This window comes from Episyrphus balteatus, chromosome 3, assembly GCF_945859705.1.
Source record: "Episyrphus balteatus chromosome 3, idEpiBalt1.1, whole genome shotgun sequence".
In the NCBI taxonomy this organism is placed as follows: domain Eukaryota; kingdom Metazoa; phylum Arthropoda; class Insecta; order Diptera; family Syrphidae; genus Episyrphus; species Episyrphus balteatus.
In genome coordinates this window covers 25318571-25338243 of record NC_079136.1, presented here as the reverse complement: position 1 = coordinate 25338243, position 19673 = coordinate 25318571, and the positions used below count along the sequence as shown (strand labels likewise).

The following is a 19673-nucleotide window of genomic DNA, read 5'->3' as shown; positions in this document are numbered from 1 at the left end:
TACACACGGAGAGGGAGTAGAAATTTGATTGCGTGCAAAACTGAATTTTCCCGCCAACTTCTTCCTACTCTTACTACCTTACTTTCACTGGCTGCCTATATTTCTTACTTACTTCCTGCAAATACCTACAAACAAAAAAAAACTAAAAGAATTCCAAAAAGACATAAAGACTAGTCTTGTGGGTCCTGGTTGGGTGGTTTCTTGATCCTTGCTATATGAAGAACAACATAGCCCGTGTTGGGCGCCATTTATTATTTCCAGTTCTTCTTCATCTTTCTTTCTTATTTTGTCTCCCATTCTCCTCTTCGGGGTTTCTTTTTCTGCAAACGTAGTCGTAGTCGATGTCTAAGGAATAAGAACCTATTTCCTTTTTTATTTGCATTTTATTTTATGTTTGTAAATAAATTAAAGCATTTATCTGCGGTACAGCGTTCTTGAGAGCAAGAGCCTTATAGTATCCCAGGAGAATATTTTATTATGCCATAGGAGGGTATCCATGTTCGATGGTTAAGGGTTTTTTTTTTGTCTTCCTCTTTGACCTGAATATTGAGGAGCTTGGAGGCGCGTGGTCTCCTTAGGTGCAGCCAAAAGAATGACTACACTCGTAACATCAGTTTTTTTTTGCGGAAATACCAGTTTCATTTTGAGTTTTGTTTTTATTTTATTTATTTTTTTTTTCTCTATTTTCGTTATTTCTTTGGAAAGGTCGTAAAAGCAAATAAGCAGAACATGAATCGATTTCTGGTCGTGTCCTGAAAATATCGCCTCTCTATCATCGTAGTCTTGCAATTTTGTTTTTCTTATTTTTTTCATCAATTTTTGTTTTTTTTTTTTAACTACACTCCCTGGAGCAGTCATTGCAAAAATTGTATAGGTTATTTTAGAGTTGGTCTGTGGAACATTTTATTTCCACTCCAAGTTGGTCGTAAATGAAATCAAAAGAAACCAAGAAGCAAAACAAACTTAATATAACTGACTGTATCTATACTATATTTGAGGTTTTATTTTTAAATGACACAGATATAGGAGGAGGAATAGGGAGGAAACGGATGCTTTCGTTAAGAAATTGCTCCTTTCGTCGTTCAAGCAATATTAAATTTATTTAGCTATTTCTAGGAAAATATGAAGGAATGAAGATAACCCAATGAAAGAGTATTGACACTGCACTTTTGTTATTCAAAGTTAAATATTATTTTCGAGAGCATGGAACCTAAGGATTTTTATTGATTTATTTTAAAGAAAAGTGAAAAGCAAACTTCTCTTCAACGGAAATGTTATGCACGTTGTGCTTTTTTAATTTGTGTTATTTTAATAAGTACCTAAGTTTGCTCTTTTTAAATAATTTTCTTAAATACAACAACTTTTAAAAATTTTTACTTCAAACTTGGTATGTAGCATTTTTGGATCCCGTACGGAGGGGATTTTGGAATTAACCAAAAAATGGACCAAAAATATCGGTATAGCTGTCATGTAGGAATTTTAGAAAAATTTAATTTTCTCAAAAAAAAACGCCTCCTACGATTTCAATCAAAAAATTTGAGACAAGGTCTATCTTTTAATGAAAAAAGTTTTTTTTTTTCAGAAATCTTTAGTAACGGTACATCCATAGAACCTTTTTGTTTAATTTCTGACTGTCTCCCAAATTATTTGTTAAATTAGGATTTTTTCATGCAGAAACATTTATACTGCTTGAATATAAATCAAAAATAAAATTTGAAAAAAGTACCTAATTTTTGGATTTTTAAAAAAATTTTGAAAATTTTTTTTGAAAAATCGATTTTTTGAATACGAGAAATTGAATTTATTTTTAAATTTTAGTTTTAGATGTTGAATTGTGATTGCCACAAAATGGCATACCAAATTAATTTTAGAACTTTTTTTTTCAAAAAAATTAAAATTACCTAAGTATACCTAAGAAAAATTATTTTTTTAAAAAACGGCTTTAACCATTTTTTTTTTTTTAAATGCATTTTTATAAAAGAAAAAAAATGTTGTTTTTTCATTTGAAGAACGAATTTTGTGTTTTTTATTTTCATATAGGTACATACATTTCTTAATTTTTTTTTATAAAAGTCTTAAAAATTTGAATACATAATTTGTATTCTAAGAGGAAGTAAGTGCGACCCAGTTGTGCATTTTATTTTATTTTAGCAGTGGCGTTCGTTGAGTCGCCGGGGCCTCAGGCCAAGACTAAATTTTAGGGCCCCTTTGATATTTGGGGGCCCCTTAGATATAAAAAAAGTGCGTATACGCCACACATTTTTTTTGTATGGCCTATTTATTTTTAGGTTTATTTTAATGTTTTAATATGTTCGTAATGCACTTTGCTATACTTACTTAAAATTTTTATAGTAAAAGTAGTAAATACTTGTACTAGGGGCCCCCAAAATTAAATATTTAGAGACCCCTAAAACAAAATTATTTTTAGCTTAGAATTGATAGTTTTTGGGGCCTCTTTTCTGAAGTAATATGTACACATTTGATTTTCCATCATCAAACATAGTTTATTTCTTTTGGGGCCCCTGAAAAATTATTTTTGGGGCCTAAAAATTAAGTGCTTAGAGGCCCCTAAAATATAATATAATTTTTTTGGAGCCAAGAATTAATAGGTATTGGGGCCTCTGTTCTAAAGTAATATTCGGAATGCCACCAATAACGTAATGTTTTTATTTTGGGCCCTAATGTATTTATGTTGGGGCCCCTGAATTGGTATTTAATTTTCCATTTGATTGTTTTGAACCTCTGAAGTAATAGCTTTTGAGAATCTTCAAATAATATTTGTAATGCCATCAGAAAATTGGATAAATATTTTTGGGCTCCTTAGTAATAGATTTTGAGGCCCTCAAATTAATATTTGATTTCCTCTGAACTAACGGGGTTCCTGAAAAATTATTTTTTGGGACCCTTCATATAATATTTCTGGAGCACCGAAGTCATATTTTTTGGGGCTCCTAAAGTTATATTCAGTAATCCATCAACAAATGTAATTAAAAAACAATTTTTTTTAATTTAATTTTTTTTTGACGCCCTGAAGTAAAGGCTTTTGGAGCCCCTGGCCTGAAATTGTTTTTTTGCTTTTTTGGGGCCCCTAATGTATTATTTTGTGGTTGCAAAGATTTTTCAAGTTATATTTTTTGGGGCCCTAAGATAAAATTATAATTTTTTTAAGAAAGGAATTTATTTTTTTGGGGCCCCTGGGGTAACCTTTTTATTAAATCAATATTATATTGTGGCTACAATGCATTATACATTACACTGAATGTCATAATTTGTCTCCCTTGTATCCGAAGTGATTCAAATACATTTTAATTTACATACTTCGCAACTCAATTTATGCTAATAGTTTCCTTCTCTGCATTATCTGCAGTGGGGGCCCTGCGGTCGGTCGGGGGCCCCAAGGGAGTGTACGCCCCTGTATTTCAGTAGGTACATATATGAAAACTATGTTTCAAACCATTTCAGCATATTTTTTTATTTTTTGATGAATATCAACAAACAAGAACTCTTCTTGTTCTAATTTGAATAAGCAAAGATCTCGTATTATGCATCAATTGTTATCAATAATGTTTTTATTAATGTTACAGAATGACATTGAATTTGTCAGAATCAGTGCAAATCTCCAGACAGTCGTATAAATTCAGTTTAGGCGTATAAGCTTTATTTGTTGAATATTATTTACATTGCATACATATGTATATGGTTTTTTTATTCCTACAGTTTGAATGCTTCCAGTTTCTTGAATTAAATTATGTATTTGTATATAAATTCTCAAAGAATAACATACAAACAAATTTTAACAGAATATAAAAGAGCCAAGCATTTATTATTTATTTGTTATGCCTGATTTTGTGACTGAATCAATAAAACCATCAGTCCAAAAAAAAAAACATTCCTAAACCATCAACACCTATTGAAAAAATATCAAATTTGAAATTCAAATAGAGTTCACTGCACGACTTGAATTCAATGAAACAAACCGCAAATCACAAATGGATTGAAAATTAACACACATTGTGATGCTAATATTTCTAAAATTCTAGTCTCGTCATGTTAGATAATAAAAAATGAAGCTATTTTTTATATGCATGTTTTTATTTGGGAAAAATATAATTCCTTTTGATAAAAGAGGTAAATTGTTTCTTTTTAAAATGTTAATAAAAATTTTCACAAGAGCTTCAATTTAGTCTTCTAGTATACTTAAAATATAAATATAAAAAGTTTTCTTTTACATATTATTATGTTAAATAAGCAAAATAACATGTTAAAATTGATGTTTTTTTATCGTGTACTCAATTAAATGTACCGCACTGTATGCAAAATTTATGTGTGCACTTCAATTCCAAACACAAACATAAACATTCCCACAATACATTCTTAAACATACTGTACCAAAAAATACATTTATTCAACAAGAGATCAGCTGATTTTCTCTTAAAATAAAACATTTTATACTTCTCTTAAATTCAAAACCGCTTTTTCAGATACTGTCCTCCTTCACACCTTCATCTATTCAAATCTATCCATAGATCAATTTACACATACTCAAGTAACACAAAATACTTGCAAAACTGGTTTTTATGTCATAGACAAAATAGAATTGACAAATATGTAAAAAAAAAGCACAAAAACAAAAGAGTTCAATTTAAGTACAATGAGACGAACTCGATTTTGTATAGCTTCCCTCAAAATACACACATTATTCTTTCTTCAATCATATTTTTTTTGTTGAAAATATAAAAAAAAATACCCATCTGATCATTGAAATATACGAAAGAAAGATAAACTCACAACTTTTTTTTTTTTATTTTGGTGTTTATTGACCAGACAAAGAAGATACATCTAGATACTTTTTTTTACAATTTTTGTTTTTTTGATTGTAACGTTTTTGTTTCGTTTGTTTTTGGCTTTTTATTCGTTTATTGTGAACTTTTTATGGAGATTTTTACTTATATGACATTTTGATGGGGGTTCGTTCGTTCGTTTGCTAAATTGCTACAAACTTGCTTTTTTTTTACAAAGACAAAGTTGAGAGCTAGCAAGCAGTGTTGTTGGTGCCGGTTGAACGCTGCGGCGATTGACAGCATTGACCTCAAATGTTTTGGTAATATTATTTTTTGTGGTTTTGGTTTTGGTCTGTTGTATGACGCACCAGCTGAAATGTATGACCTATGAGTGTAAGTCTGTAAGTAATTGAATAAAATATCTGCCGGCATTATTCTGCACGTTACAAAATGAAGTTCAAATTGATTCGACAAAGAAAAGAAGTTATTTTTGCATGAAATTAAATCGATTTTTTTAGATATCAGAATGACTTTACAAAATTAAAGAACAAAACCAAAAATATGATTCAGAATTGGTCTTTTCTCGAAGTTTAATATTAATGTAGCTTGACGATTGATACAAAAAATAAACGCTCGCAATGACACTTGCGTTTTAATGTCAACTGACTGAAAAAAAACTTAGGTAAGCGTTTCCTCAAGTAAAAAAGCCTCCTGAGACATTCACTTGAGAGTAATTTCGACTTTAGTGATGACTGTGAATAAGGATTCGCTTGAGCGAATGATTAAGATATTTCACAACCTGAGTGACGACTATGAATTCCACCCTTAGGCTAGGCGCACACATGCGGTTTTGATCGCGCGATTATTCAGTCGCAAATTAGATGACAACAATTTCAATGACTGTAGACACAATTTTCTAATTTTTAATCGCGGGAAGCATGTGTGTGCACAGGCATTGAAATCCTTGTGATCCATTTTTGCGATTGAATAATCGCGCGACTAAAATCGCATGAGTGCGCCTAGCCTTAGTCTTTTTAATAGACCGGAGTGCCAAAAATTGAACAAATTCGAACAAGTTAATGCTAAATTTGATTATATATTTCAGCCAAAAGTGCTACTAAATCTACGTGTGCATTCCTGAGAAAACGGCAACACTGGTCGGTTTTCAGTTTTTTTGATTTAACTCGAAAACCAAGCTTAACTTTGAAATGGCTCAAGGACACTTTCATAGCAAATTAAACTTTCTATCAAGTAAAAATGAAAAGTTTTAAAATTTATTTTTCACCAAAAGTCTAACTTAAAATCAATTAAAATAACTTCACAAATTGAGGATTTCAATTTTTTTTTAGTAAATCACGAGGCATTTGGTGTACAAATCCGGTACGTCCAAACTTCGTATTAATAAAATGAATAGAGAGTACTTAAAATAAATATTTACTGCGAAACCCGCTTAACAGAACTACTCAGATGTTTTAAAAGTTAATCCTTTAAAATGTTTAATTTATTTCATCCAATTTATTTATTTCAAAATTAGTTTTTTTTTTGTCAAGCGGGTTCGACTGTTTTAACAACCAACACCTAAAAAAGGAATGATTTAAAAATGTTATTAGGATAATTTAAACAAATTTAACTTTTTTAAGTGATTAATTCATTATTAATTAAAAAACTATGACGTCGTGTTTTTCAAAATTAACAACTACTGCGAAAATGTGACGTCATATATATTTTTCTGATCTCACATTCAAAATGAATCATATAAAATCCTTTTAGAAAAATGCATAGTTTGATTAAGAAATTAAATTTTCATGCTTATTCTGGTCTTCGTTTTTGAGTGTTAGTTTTGAAAAATAAAAAGTTAGCAGCACGCTATAGTTCTGAAGTATGTATGTCTTAATTTAGCGGCTCCCAGGTTCTTTTTTCTGGGAAGTTTTAAAGATGTGTATCAATAAGTCAAGAACCTTAAAACAGCCTTAAATCAAAGTCCAAATTTAAATGATAATGATTTTCGCGTACCACTTGATGTTTAAAATGGGTTAACGCTTTTCCTACGCAAATTTCGAATAATTTTCCTCTCATAACAGAAATTCGATACCAGTTCTGAAGTTAAATAAAACTTTTTCGAAAATTTTAGATACAAAAAAGCATGTAGGGGAGAGGGGGGCCAAATGTAACACTTTTTACTAAAACCGATGGTCCTCCTACAAATTTGAAAATAAGTCAACTAGACCTTTTTTAAATTAAACCCATGTTTTAGCTGCAAGATTCATCACAAAAAAATTAGCAAAACCTAACGGTAATAATGAAAAATAAAGCTTTCAAAAAAAAAATTCGTGTTGTTTCAACTTACCCCATATACGGGGCAAAGTGTAACACACACCGGGTTAGGTTGTACCAAGAACTAAAAATAGGAGAAAAAATACCTTTATATGTTAATATTTATGTATTTTAAATCGGTTATAATAAAAAAGAGCCCGAGTCATGAAACTTTGGTGCAAATTTTAAAAAAAGTGGAGCAAATCCAAGATTTACGGAGAAGGTTCGACAGAAGTCTTAAATTAAAGTTATTTGAATTCAAAATTGGTTATAAGGTTTATAAATTCAAGTGGTGGTTTAAAATGTGTTTGCAATTCCAAAATAAATACAAACTCAATTACAAACATTCATATCCAGGGTTATTAGTTATAGTAGTTAAACGATTTTACAGTATGTAAGAAAAAAGTGGGGTACGTCCCAAAAAATTGTTAAGTTGAACGTTGAATTAGATCTTTCTTCCCTGAAAGCTAGGCAAAGAGCAAGGTTTGATCTCTGGTACTTATTTAAAAAATTATTTTACAATTTTAAAATAAAATTTAAAAAAAAAAGTTACAAACCTGCTTTTTTTGGGCACTACTAGTATAATTTCTTAACCTGCCGTCAAATCTTCAACTGAAGAAAATGTGCCGGTAGATATGGAAAAAATTAACATTTTTCTCTTTCACGCGTTTCTTAATATTGAAAGGAACACCGTTTTTTTAGCTGTTAATTCTTACCCCTGTTACTTTTAGCCCCACTCTCCCCTAGGTATGTATTATAAAATTAGCAATTCACTAAAAATTAAAAAAAAAAGTTTTAAACAGAAAAGCAGCTTTTCTGAAACTATCAGCAACTGAGTGAATAGATTAGATATGTTTCAATTTCAATTTCAATTTATTGAAAATGACTTCATTGAAAAATATATTTATTTTAGAATATTCGCTGAATCATTAATATGAGTTTAAAATCACAATTTTAAATTCCGTATTATAATTTGAAATTTTCATAGAACAAAATCTATTTCTAAAGCTATTTGGTAGATACTTATTTCAACTGTATATTTTGCATTGCAATGCTTTTAAATTGAAATCCATTCCATACAACATTATATGTTGTATCCGAAATGTGGGATGCATGGTAGAATAGTTATGTGCATTAATAGGAATATATGGTACTTAACGTCACCCCATTTCATTCTATATATCTCGAACAAATAAAAACCCATAGTGAATTCAATATGTATACATTTATATATACTTTTTGCTATACAATTGCAAAAACCCATTACGATATACAACAACACGGAAAAATATACATTTTCATTAATTACAGGTATTTAAAAGGGATTTCCCTCCTGGCACCCATTTTACACTTGTGTGTATAATCCTCTTTTCTACATTCACTTATCTGGGGAGAGAAAATAACAAAAAAAAAAACTATAGATATAGTCTCAGATAGTCGTATGTTTGTTGTCGGGCACAACCAGGACCATCAGGACCACCATAGCACACCAGCCACCAGGACCAGCTGCATGCAATGCCCAGGATTCCTTATTATCCACTTGTGAATGGTACCTATGCATGGATATGTAGGTACTGTAAGTGTACTTAACTAGAACACATGGCGTTGTTTTGAATCTCCGGGTCTGGGTATTCGAATTCGAAACCCAAACTCCCTTGAGTCCTGTTTGTTAGTGGGAAGCATTCTCCAAAAAAAAAAAAACAAAACAGTAGTTTTGTAGTGTGTAGTTTCGGAAATAAGCAAGCATCAGTGCCACTTGAAGCAGGATCTCACCGATGCATGTCCAATGTCCTCGGATTTTCGATACCAGAGTGGCCATTGTTCCTCGTTATCATGCCTTTTGTTCCATTTTCATTACCATAATAGTCAAGGGTTTTTTTTCTTTTTTTGTCTCTTTTGTTTTGTGTTTCAGGTTCTTTTTTGTTTGTTTGTTTTTATTTTGTTTGCGATGATTGGGGTAAAAGTTTCTTACAGTTTCGCTTGATTCTCTTGAGTATACTTGTGTTACTCATGGCTGGTATGGGGATGAAATTCTTATCGTTTCAGGGCTCCAAGAACAAAAGTTAGTTGGTATTAAGATTTTTTTTGAGCAGGCTTTGGTATTTGTTTGATGGAAGCTTTCAAACTACTTCTGAACACCTTATATGAGCTCGAACGTTTTCAGAACACATTACTTTAAGAACCTTCTTACCCGGCCTAGCATTTGAGAACATCGACACTGATACGACATTACGCTATAGTGATGGCAAGTCTCTTAATTTTAGACTTTTTCATCTCTGAAACTTTTAATTTTAACTTATAAAAGGAGGTTTTAAAAGCCTGTCTTTCTTTCAACTTTAATATCCTATTGCAATTTATTCGTATGATATTGATTTTTTGATGATGTTATAAAAACCTCTTTCTGGAGCATTTCAATAACAACTGAAGAAAAATCGCTACTGTGAATTATATTCCTCATAGTCATCGGTAGATGACTTAATCAGATGCAAAACTCACAAAACTCAGGTAACTTGTAAAATTTGGTAAGAAGAATGTATGGTAGGTGTTTGGAAATCAGGCATTGTGTGGTCACATCCAGAATGAAGAAGAAATTTAATAAATTTTTAGCGCGCAACTTGTCCACTTGGACAAAATTTCACATTGCACAAAAATAACTTCAAAATGATTACTACGAAAATTTGTTGCATGATAAACCAAGGCCTAGTGACCTACACTTTAAAAAAGGGTATCTGCAATTATCAGATGCATTTGTCAGGAAATATGCTGCTAGTAATCACAAGTTATCGTGAAACTCCTTGAGACTTGAGAGTTGAGTGGCTTTCCAAAAACTAAAATCTCAGGAAGCGGACAGGCACCTTAAGATAGGATTCATATTACTTTTTGACACTTTTACCATTCCCTACAAGATGGACTCAAGATGTAAAATAGAAGCTGGATTTGAACCCAGAACCTTCGAAAAAGTAGATAGTTACATATATATACTAACCGTTACGTCCAGGATAAAAGCACTTTCTTTTATTCCCTAAATAGCATCAACCTTGCTTTCTTCAGCTAAAAGATTATTTAAGTTGTAAAGCCTTCTAAGTAATTATGAACAAACCCGGCCTTTTCAAGATCTAATGGAAATCTGCTTTTTTGAAACATAGATTTTTTTGAATAATGTTCGGACGTAAGTGTATTGTTGAAATGTATAGGCTGAAGGAATCAACTACGAGCTTTCCGATAACAGAATTAACCGAGTCTAAAACCTGAAAATACAGCGGCCCAAATAGGTGGATCACGTCTAAAATATTGACAACGCTACAATGTCTACCTCGTGGCTTCAAAACCACTTCCACTTAGTAGATTTCCTCTTCTAAGGTCCAGCCTGTGTTCAGTTTTGATGACAGGCTTTCGGGACCACGTTTCAATAGAAAAAAACATGTATATAGGACTTTTCTTAGGACAATTCGTTAAAGGCTATGCGATTTTGCTCGATGGAAATTTGGTTACTTTCAGAGGCGCAAACGCATAACTTCCAAGATGATGATATTGGCCTCCGAAAGAAACCCACTTAAATAGTGGCTTACTTTTAAAATCCTATAAAGCTAATAAACATAAACCAAGATGAAGTCCCGGCTTTCCTGCGCCATAAACTCATTTTACCGATCCGAAAATATTCAGGATCACAAAAGGGTTATGGTATTCAAAACTAAAATTGGAATATGAAGCTGCAGTTCCTACCTAACTAAAGCGTGATTGGTCTTTTGTATTTGAACCTAAATGGACACAGTGTTATAGCGGAAGACCTTAATTAAGAATCTAAAGAAAATTAGCTAAAGACTGGGATAATTAGATATCTTTTTTTTGGTTGAAGCGGATATTAACTTAACTTTAGTTTTACTTTACTTGAATTTGAAAATCAAAATGGCTATCGAAATTTTAAGCTGAGCCTTACGAAAACAGAGGGGCCAGACTTTTCAAAACTCTCCAATTTTTCAAACATTTTCTTATTAAGAATTTGTTGGCCTAGTTGTCATTTTCTTCTGAGGCCCACCCTGATATAATTTGTGTGTCCCGTCTTCGTTCAATATCCTGGCTATCCTTAGTTAAGGAAAATGTAGTGGTGGTTGAAAGTTTCTCAAGTGCAAATGTTTTGTTGTTTTTTTCTTTTCTTCTTTTCTTATTTTATGTTTAGTTAAGTTTTTTTCTCCCTATCTCCCAGAGAGTATTTTTGTATTTTTATCATGCATTTTTCATTTTCATTTCATTAGTTTTGTCGTTTCAAAAAAAAAAAGATAAACAAAGATAGGTACGTCGAGTTCTCCCCCAATCTTTTTGGGTTTCTCGAACTTGGTTGGAGAGATTTTGTGATTTCAAATGGAAACTGTGGTCAGTATCTTATGCATATAGTTTGCTTTTTCTAAAAAACCATTCAAACATAAGTATGCTATATGCAGTACACTTAGAACCAGCTTTTTTCCCATTTTGCCACAAAGTTTGTTTAAGCATTCAAAGCTTCATTCACAATATTTTTTTTTTTTTGTGAATTTGAACTAAAAGTAGGTACAGACATAGAGGCGCAGCACAGAGTCCAAATAGTCCAGTCAGCAGAGAGTGATCCAATAAATCTTCGGTCAAGGCCATGTGTATCTTTCAATGTTTGTTCTATCTTTCTATCTATTTTTTTTTTTGTGAGTTAAAATCTTTATTTGTGCCAAAATGTGGTGCACTTTACGGATGCACGTTGGGTTGTGGCGGCGCGTTAGAATTCATTCATTTGCACTCTTTGTGGCTTCTTTGTGAACAAAAAAACAACCATCACAGGAAGTATAAAGAGAGTCGAGGGGAAGGGGGGGGGGGTTTAAAGTCAGTTTAAACGAGTGAGAATCTTCCCTCTTCATCCATGAAAGCTCTTTCACTTTTGGCTGTATATCAAGGATGAGCGAGCTGCCTACCTACCTACTCATTCACATTTTGCGGCTTGACTTGTTGTTTATATTCTTTTTTTTTTGTCTTTTTGTATAAAAGTGAATTGCAACTCACAGTACTGTGAGTATCTATCTACTGAAGAGAAGAGGCTTATAGCTGAATGAGGCTTTATTTCGTGAAGCACAAAGCAGCAAGAAGCTAATTAAGTTAGCATGAAAGAGAGGGGGATTTCTCAGTTAAGGTTAAGCCTTTCAACAGCAGAAGCAGCTCTATAATTATAATACCCTTGTGGAAAAGAGCTTAATTTTATTTTGGTAACAGCTTCGAATCGATATTATAATTTATTTTTGACAGAATGAATGTCAAAGGTTAACGATTTTAGGTCACAGGTTTTTGTTTTTAGGCCTCGAAAAGGTTAACTTAAAGATGATAAAAACTATTTTATTGATGATCCACTTTCATTTGACAGATGTCACATGTTTTTTTTTCTAGGAAAAAAAAAAGAAAACACCTCTCACTTATTCGGAGGCTGAAAACGAAAGCAAGGAAAAAAACTTTCCCCCAAAAGAAAACGAAGCAAAAACGGTTCTTTGCCTTTGACATCTTATAGCTCAGTTAGACATTTCTCAAGAACTTGACTTGTTTTTTGCTTTATTTTTTTTTGGTATGCTTGCACTAATTGCACATTTTGATTGATGGACTATTGATTGAAGAGTTCAAAGTTTTTTCCTTGAAAAAGGGGAGAGTCAGTCAAAGACTCACAAAGACTGGTGTTGTTTTTTTTTTTTGCCCTCAAATCGATTGATGGACAGGCAAAGAGAAGAAAGCAAAAAAAAAAACAAAAAGAAGCATAAATCGTTCTTCAGTTCGCAGGGTAAATCTCATCTGGGTTGTCAATAAGCTGGGACTGTGCCAACAAACTGTTTATACTTTGACATCTGTATTTCTTCTACTTCTTTTTTTTCGTTTTTTGCCGGGCCATAAGGGGAAAAACATGAAAACAAAAAAACAATTTATTGATTTCAAACGGAAGTACGAAATTCTATGCTAATTTCCTGAACGAAAGTGAAGATTTAATTGATTTTATGGCAATGGCAGCAGCAATTCTGTGTATGAGCGAAAACTTAGTGAAAAGAACCACCTGACGGATTGTCACCACTTTAAATATGAATTTAATTAGAAATGTCAATCGCATTTAAAGTAGCGTGCGGGCTTGACTTTATAAAGAAAGCAAAAGTTTGTCTATATCCGATTCACCTTTTATTCCTTACCTCCATCTGTCTATCGAGTGATTTATTTTTTCCAATAAGTTTTTTGCTGTATATTTGCTCCTTTTATCCCTGAACTTTGAATATGTGTCTGCTAAACAGAATCCAGTCACATATAACAGAGCTATAGCAAAAAGGATTTCCTTGTGGAATCGAATTTATAGCGTTGCTCCATTCCGTGAACCTTGTGGCATTAAGGGAATACTCTCTGTATAGACTCTGTTTACTATGTTCGTTTTCTGTATAGGCTTCTTTGGAATCTTTTTTGGCTTTATGTAGGTATATAAATGTAAGTCTGATGAACATGACTCTGGAAGCTCTCTATACACAACAGAACACAATTTTGTGTATAAAGAGAGAGAGAGCTATATGGTGATTTGTGTACAAGAATTGTATATATCGCATTAAGGCTCTAGGCTTATTGATGATTTGCTATTCCCATTTGTTGGCTGCCTGGTTATACATGCAATTACTTTTTATACATATCCTAAAGAATAATCAGGTTTCGAAGATTTGAGGTTATGAACTTTTTTTGTTGTTGTTGTTTGTTATTATTGTTATGCTGTTTCAGCTGGAATTGTTTGGTTTGGTTTTTTTTTTTTGAATAAGTTTATTTGTAGTACGTGATGATGTTAAGCAGCTTAATGAAGATTTTTAATCTTGAAGCACGTAGGTTTATTTGAAAATATACTTCGTATAATATGGAAAAAAAAATATTAATATTTGCACAAGAGGCTGCATAAATTGCGACTGTTTATGAAGTCAAATATTTTGTTTAGGAATTTCGTTTTTTTTTTTTTTTTTGTAAGGCAGCTTAATGAGTTTTTAAGAAGAAATTTTCTGCAAAAAGAAATATTTTTTTTTTGTTATAGGTACATATAATTTTACCCTGGAGGACTGGAGCTCACCCGTGTGTAGGAAGTAAGCAAATATTAAAATTTAATTTAATTTTGCCAACTCGAATAATATGCATGATTGGAATTTACATTTTTTGAATAACAAACTGAAAATTGTTAATTCTCAAAAAAAAAAAAAAAAACAAAACAAAAAGTCCTTGAAATCATTTCATGAGTCAAAAGAGTTCACTGAGTTCATACAAAATAATAATCTTTTCTTCATTTTTTATTTTCAAGTTTTTTTTTTTTTTGAAAATAGAAAGGATCGAAAATCTAACAGCTTGGTGTTTTTTTTTAACTGAAAACTATTTTCTAAAACATTCATAACTCCGGCTCTTTCTGAGCGAGAGACTTATTGTTTGTTTGATTTTAAAAATAAAAGAGTAGATACACGGAGAAAACATACCACATAGAATTGAGCGGATCGCACCTTAATTTAAGCGGATTTCTGCATGTTTTTTTTGCTAAGAAAAAAAAAAATGGCAGCCACCGGGGATCGCACCTACAACTGTTGAGTTACTAGGCTAGTGTCTTACCATCGTGCTATCTCACTTTTGGAAATAAGAACGATAAACTGCAAGTTAAGCTAAAGTGTGACTATAATTTATAAATTTTTATTTTTGGTCGTTTTTTTAAGATGAACATTCATATTAAAATAATATGAAGTTCACATTAAATTTAACTGAGTTTAAGTGGAATCACCTTATTTTAAAAATATTAAAAAAAAAAAATATAAAGCAAATTCAAGTTGTTTTAAGCAATTTTAATGCGTTAAGCAATTTTTTGCAATGATTACACTGGTTTACAAGGGTTTTGTTGCCGAAACAAAAATATACTTTTCTAAAGGTTTTCGGTGAACTCGAATCCGAAGTCAGAAACAACTAATCAGCTCCCGTTTTTGAGATATTAAAGTTAGAAAATGCAAAAAAAAACGTTTTTTTGAGTTCTTCGGACCTTATTCTTTTGTATAAGGAAAATTGTTTGAGCATATTTAGTAACGGTTTCTATAAGAACTGTTTTCCATCTTTCAATACCTGTTTAAATCTTTTCAATATCTTTTGTATTGCCCAAGATATCTTAAAATGAAGTAAGTGGGTTTGGCTTAATACATCATAAAGGAGATAATGACGTTATAAAATTTATAAAAATACCAAACAACTGAGGATATCTCGGGCAGTAAAAAAGATATCGGAAAGATTTAAACAGATTTAAAAAGGTGGAAAATAAAAAAGCGTTACTAAATACGCTCAAACAATTTTCCTTATATAAAAGAATAAGGTCCGAAGTACTGCATTTTCTAACGGTAATATTTCAAAAACGAGAGCTGATTAATTTTTTTCGACTTCGGATTCGAGTTCAGCACACCGAAAAGCTTCCGAAAAGTATATTTTTGTTTCGGCAACAAAAAAAGTTTAATTTTGTTGAAAAAAGTTCTTAAAATTTCTATCAGACTGCGTCAGATTTTTTTTATGCAGAAATGGTTTGTACTATACGTCACATTGGTGCTTATTTGGACGGCCTATTTTCTTGCTCCGTTTGACATGCATGGTAGCCCATAATTATTAGTAAAATCAAGAGATGATACTAGGGAAAAGAATATTCTAACAAAAAAAATGAGACCCACTCAGGGAAGATAGGTATTGAATCAAGTCTACTGAAGGAACGCTCTTGTAATAACTTTCACTAAGTGAACTTAATACTTCTTTCTTTTGAAATTTTCTAACCACTATTACAAAAAGAAAAATTTCTGTTTTCTTCTTCACTGAAGCGTTCTGTCAAAATATGGCATTTCGTTTATCCCAACTGAAAGTGTCTTAACAATTTCAAGTTCCCATCTAAGATAAAATGCAGCAAACGAGACTAATCTATATTTTGAATAATATGAGACAAAATCGAGACTACTCTTGCCTAAATAGAAAATTCCTTTTTAAAAAGATACATAAAGCTCCTTTTTTGACTTGCATTGGTTGTTTTTATTTGATTTCGTTATAAAACCAAGATTTAATAGAACCATTGGTGCTTGCCATTAGTTTTAAGTGACAAATCTAAAAAAAAGGGGGTCACTCTGGCGTATGCGTAACATTTTTTTTGTATAAAAAAAATTGTATCACAAAATTCAGCCCGTTTACATTTTTTTCTATAAATTTAGAAAAGAAATAAAGAAGAAGAAGCAAATTTATTGCACATTAATCTGTCATTGGAAAAACTATTTTTTAAACTTTAAAATCAAATTAAAACACATCTAGCGAAAAAAATTTGTATTATGATTTTAATTTGAACTGATTAAGGAAAGTCATTGAATATTGTTTTTGTTCCTGCTTGTAACAATAACGTTAAAAGTCATTATAAAAAAAAAAATTTCCAAATTTAAAAACCTCATAAATTTTAAAATCATTAGGTACTTATAACGCATACAGCCTCGAAGCTGTGATATTAACATTGTACTCATAAATACAAAAGTATCCAACAAAATGTTTTTACTTTAACATCTCAACTAATTACTGATCTAATAGATTGTCGTTTCTCTCACAAAATTATGGTATTAACAATATCCTTGGTCTAAGATTTCCTCTATTTAATTTATAAACAACAATTGGAAATGTATATTAACAAAAGTATTAAGAAAAACTGCTTTATAGTCACAATCGACAACATTGATTAAAATTTATAAAAATGAACAAAAAACAATAAAAAAATCCTTTATTAATATTAAAAATAGAATTAATAAACAACAAATCGCTTGAACGATTACCAAATATGTATCAACAAGTTTATTGCTCATGTTCATTACGTGTCATCTCCAAAAAAAGTTATTAAAATAAAAACAACCCAAACAAAGATACACTCAATTTCAATTAAATAACAGTAAACCAGCTATATAATATAATTTCACCCAGACAAATTAAATACAACTCATCAGCAAATGAAACAAACAAAAGAATTAAACAAAAAAAAAAAAAACATAAAGATATAAAAAACTGGAGTGAAAAAAAAATGCAATATGACTCACCTGGTAAACGAAGTGGTGATGGACTGGCCATTCCAAAAAAATTGCCATCATACTCCTTGTGCGCCAATAGGACAATAACACCAAGAAATATCCAATTCATGATGTCGTTGCACTGGCTGGGCTATACCAATGTTGTTGTTGTTGTTGGAACACGACCAAAAAAACAATGGCAGTTCTGGTGATAGTGGTAGTGGTGGTATTGTATAGTTGGCGTTGGCGGGCGGTAATACCGTATCTGGTTGAGATGAGGGCGGAGGTTATTTTCCGGTGGTAATTCAGAATCAAGGGTATTGCCTTTGCCACCTCACAAACACACTGTTTCCACCTTTAATAAAAAATTGCAACAACTGGTCTTCTACTGCCCCCGGAGCAGTAGCGTTAAACCAATTTTTGGCAAAATTGACAGCGATGATGATGTCGATAAAATACTGTATTATACTACTAGTATATGGGCTAGTGTGACGCGTAACTATTGACATTGACATCTGTCAACGCAACGCAATGATAAAACACACACACACGATTTTACTATTACTTTCGCTGATTGTACATTTTTTAAGGTTTTAACTATTTTTTTTTTTTTTTGTTTAAACACAATCACTGAAATTCGAAAAAAGAGGGATTTTAATATTTGATTTGCATTACAGAGTAGATAACGGTTTTAAAGGACACGAGACCGGCTTTAAAATGAATTAAGTATAAGTGATTAATTCGAATTTAAATTTTAATCGATTGTATGGAGCTAATAATAAATTGAATGGAAATGAAAAATGCTATGCTTAATTATCCTTAACCTTCGTTCCGTGGTTATTAATGGTCGGTGTTTAACGGTAAATTTCTAGTGCACAATATCTAACGTTCTATACGGATAAAGACGGTTATGATGTTGTGGCTACATAGAAGTGTGTGTATAGAATAGGCAAATAGGTATACTCAAGCTTATCCCGACGATATCCTGTTTTCCCAACTCCGAAACAAAACAAGACGCACGTTCAGAGTACAGGGTGTTTTATTTTTAGGTGTGAAGTGTTCATTTTGTTTCAGAAAGTATTTTTCAGTGTTAAATTTGTGTTAGGTCAATCCAATTTGTTTTATTCCGTTTCACAAAATATCTGGGTTTTAGATAAAGGATCTAACAGAAAAGGACTAAAAACTTTAACCAGAAATTCTCTATTAAAAGCAAAGAAAAAGACACCCTTTTACATCTGACATGTGTGTAGTATAATTTGATTGCACACACAAAGTCGATATACACCAAAACGGGATTTAGACATCGACGATGGCCAAAGAAGCATCCCATGAAATTGAGGGAGAGAAGCTGTGATTAGATTGGATATTATGACCATAGCATAGATAGACATATATTTATTCTATGCATACACAAAGTGAGTACACCTATCTTCTTGAATATACATATAGAAGCATCAAGCTGTTGGTTGTTTGTACGTATTCTACACTCTCAAATGCGCCATAGGCTGGGCAATGCAATTTCATGTAAGAAGTGTATAGAACGTTTGTTGTTGCGTTGTGGTTATAAAGGTAGTAGATAAATCTTGATGTGAAAGATTTTTGTGATAAGAAAAATGATTTCTCAACAATCTATGAAATTGTGACAGCAAGTAATTAGTGCAGATGAATTACTTATATATTAGAGAAGAAGAAGAAGAAGATATACTGGTTTAAAATGCTGGTGGTGCTGCCGTCGAACGTGTTGGAAATTAGATACGTATGCGGAAGTTCAATACTGACAGGTGCAGTAGCAGATTATAAATGTTCTTGAATGAGAAGAATGAAATATTATGTATATAGAAATAGTATGAGATTATTATATAGGGTAATCTAGACGGGAGCTTTTCAAGACTGGAATATGAGTTGATATCTTGAGACTTTTATTGAAATAAAAGCCATCAGAGTGAAATAAAACTCGATTGCTTTTGTTAACAAGTTTTCTTTTGTATTCAAAACCGTTTAATGGCACGCAAATTATATAAGCATTTAAGCTGAATTTATCTCTCATTCAAAAATTATCTCTATAACTATAGTTTAAGTTTCGTATCAACAAACGAAATTCTAAGTTGAAGATTTAATCTTAATTTCTATAGAATTGATAAAAATAAAATTGGAAAATGAAAAACTAAAAAGCTGTCTTTATAGCAGATATAAACAAAAAATAAATAATCCAGTTTCTACAGGAGGAATTTTGAACACACAGAGACTCAAATTGTGTAAAATGTGTTTACCAACACCGAAAAAAAAAACCAATATCAATTTAACATTTTTTAAATATCAAATTAACATTTTTTAAATATCAGCCAAAAATGCTCTATAAAATGTGTTTTATGATATTTAAAATGTTAAAACAACATTTTTATTATCAGGATGATATTTAAATGTCACATTTTGGAAATTTTTTTGATATTTTATTATCATTTTTTCATATCAATTTCTCATTCCAAATTATTGAAAAATATTAAATAAAAAATTCTTAATGTGT

General features: G+C 31.4%; 1 protein-coding gene across 2 annotated transcripts in view; it reads right to left on the bottom strand.

The window, feature by feature from the left end:
- Positions 1-19673, bottom strand: part of LOC129915851 (uncharacterized) — a 337223-nt gene that overhangs the window by 312113 nt on the left and 5437 nt on the right. Inside the window, exon 2 of one of the 2 annotated variants that reach the window (XM_055995543.1) lies at positions 17180-17779. In XM_055995543.1, coding sequence (XP_055851518.1) covers positions 17180-17279 — 100 coding nt within the window. In that variant the 5' untranslated portion in view covers positions 17280-17779. Of the gene's footprint in view, positions 1-17179; positions 17936-19673 lie in introns of those variants that run through there. The other variant, XM_055995542.1, reaches the window with a different exon arrangement.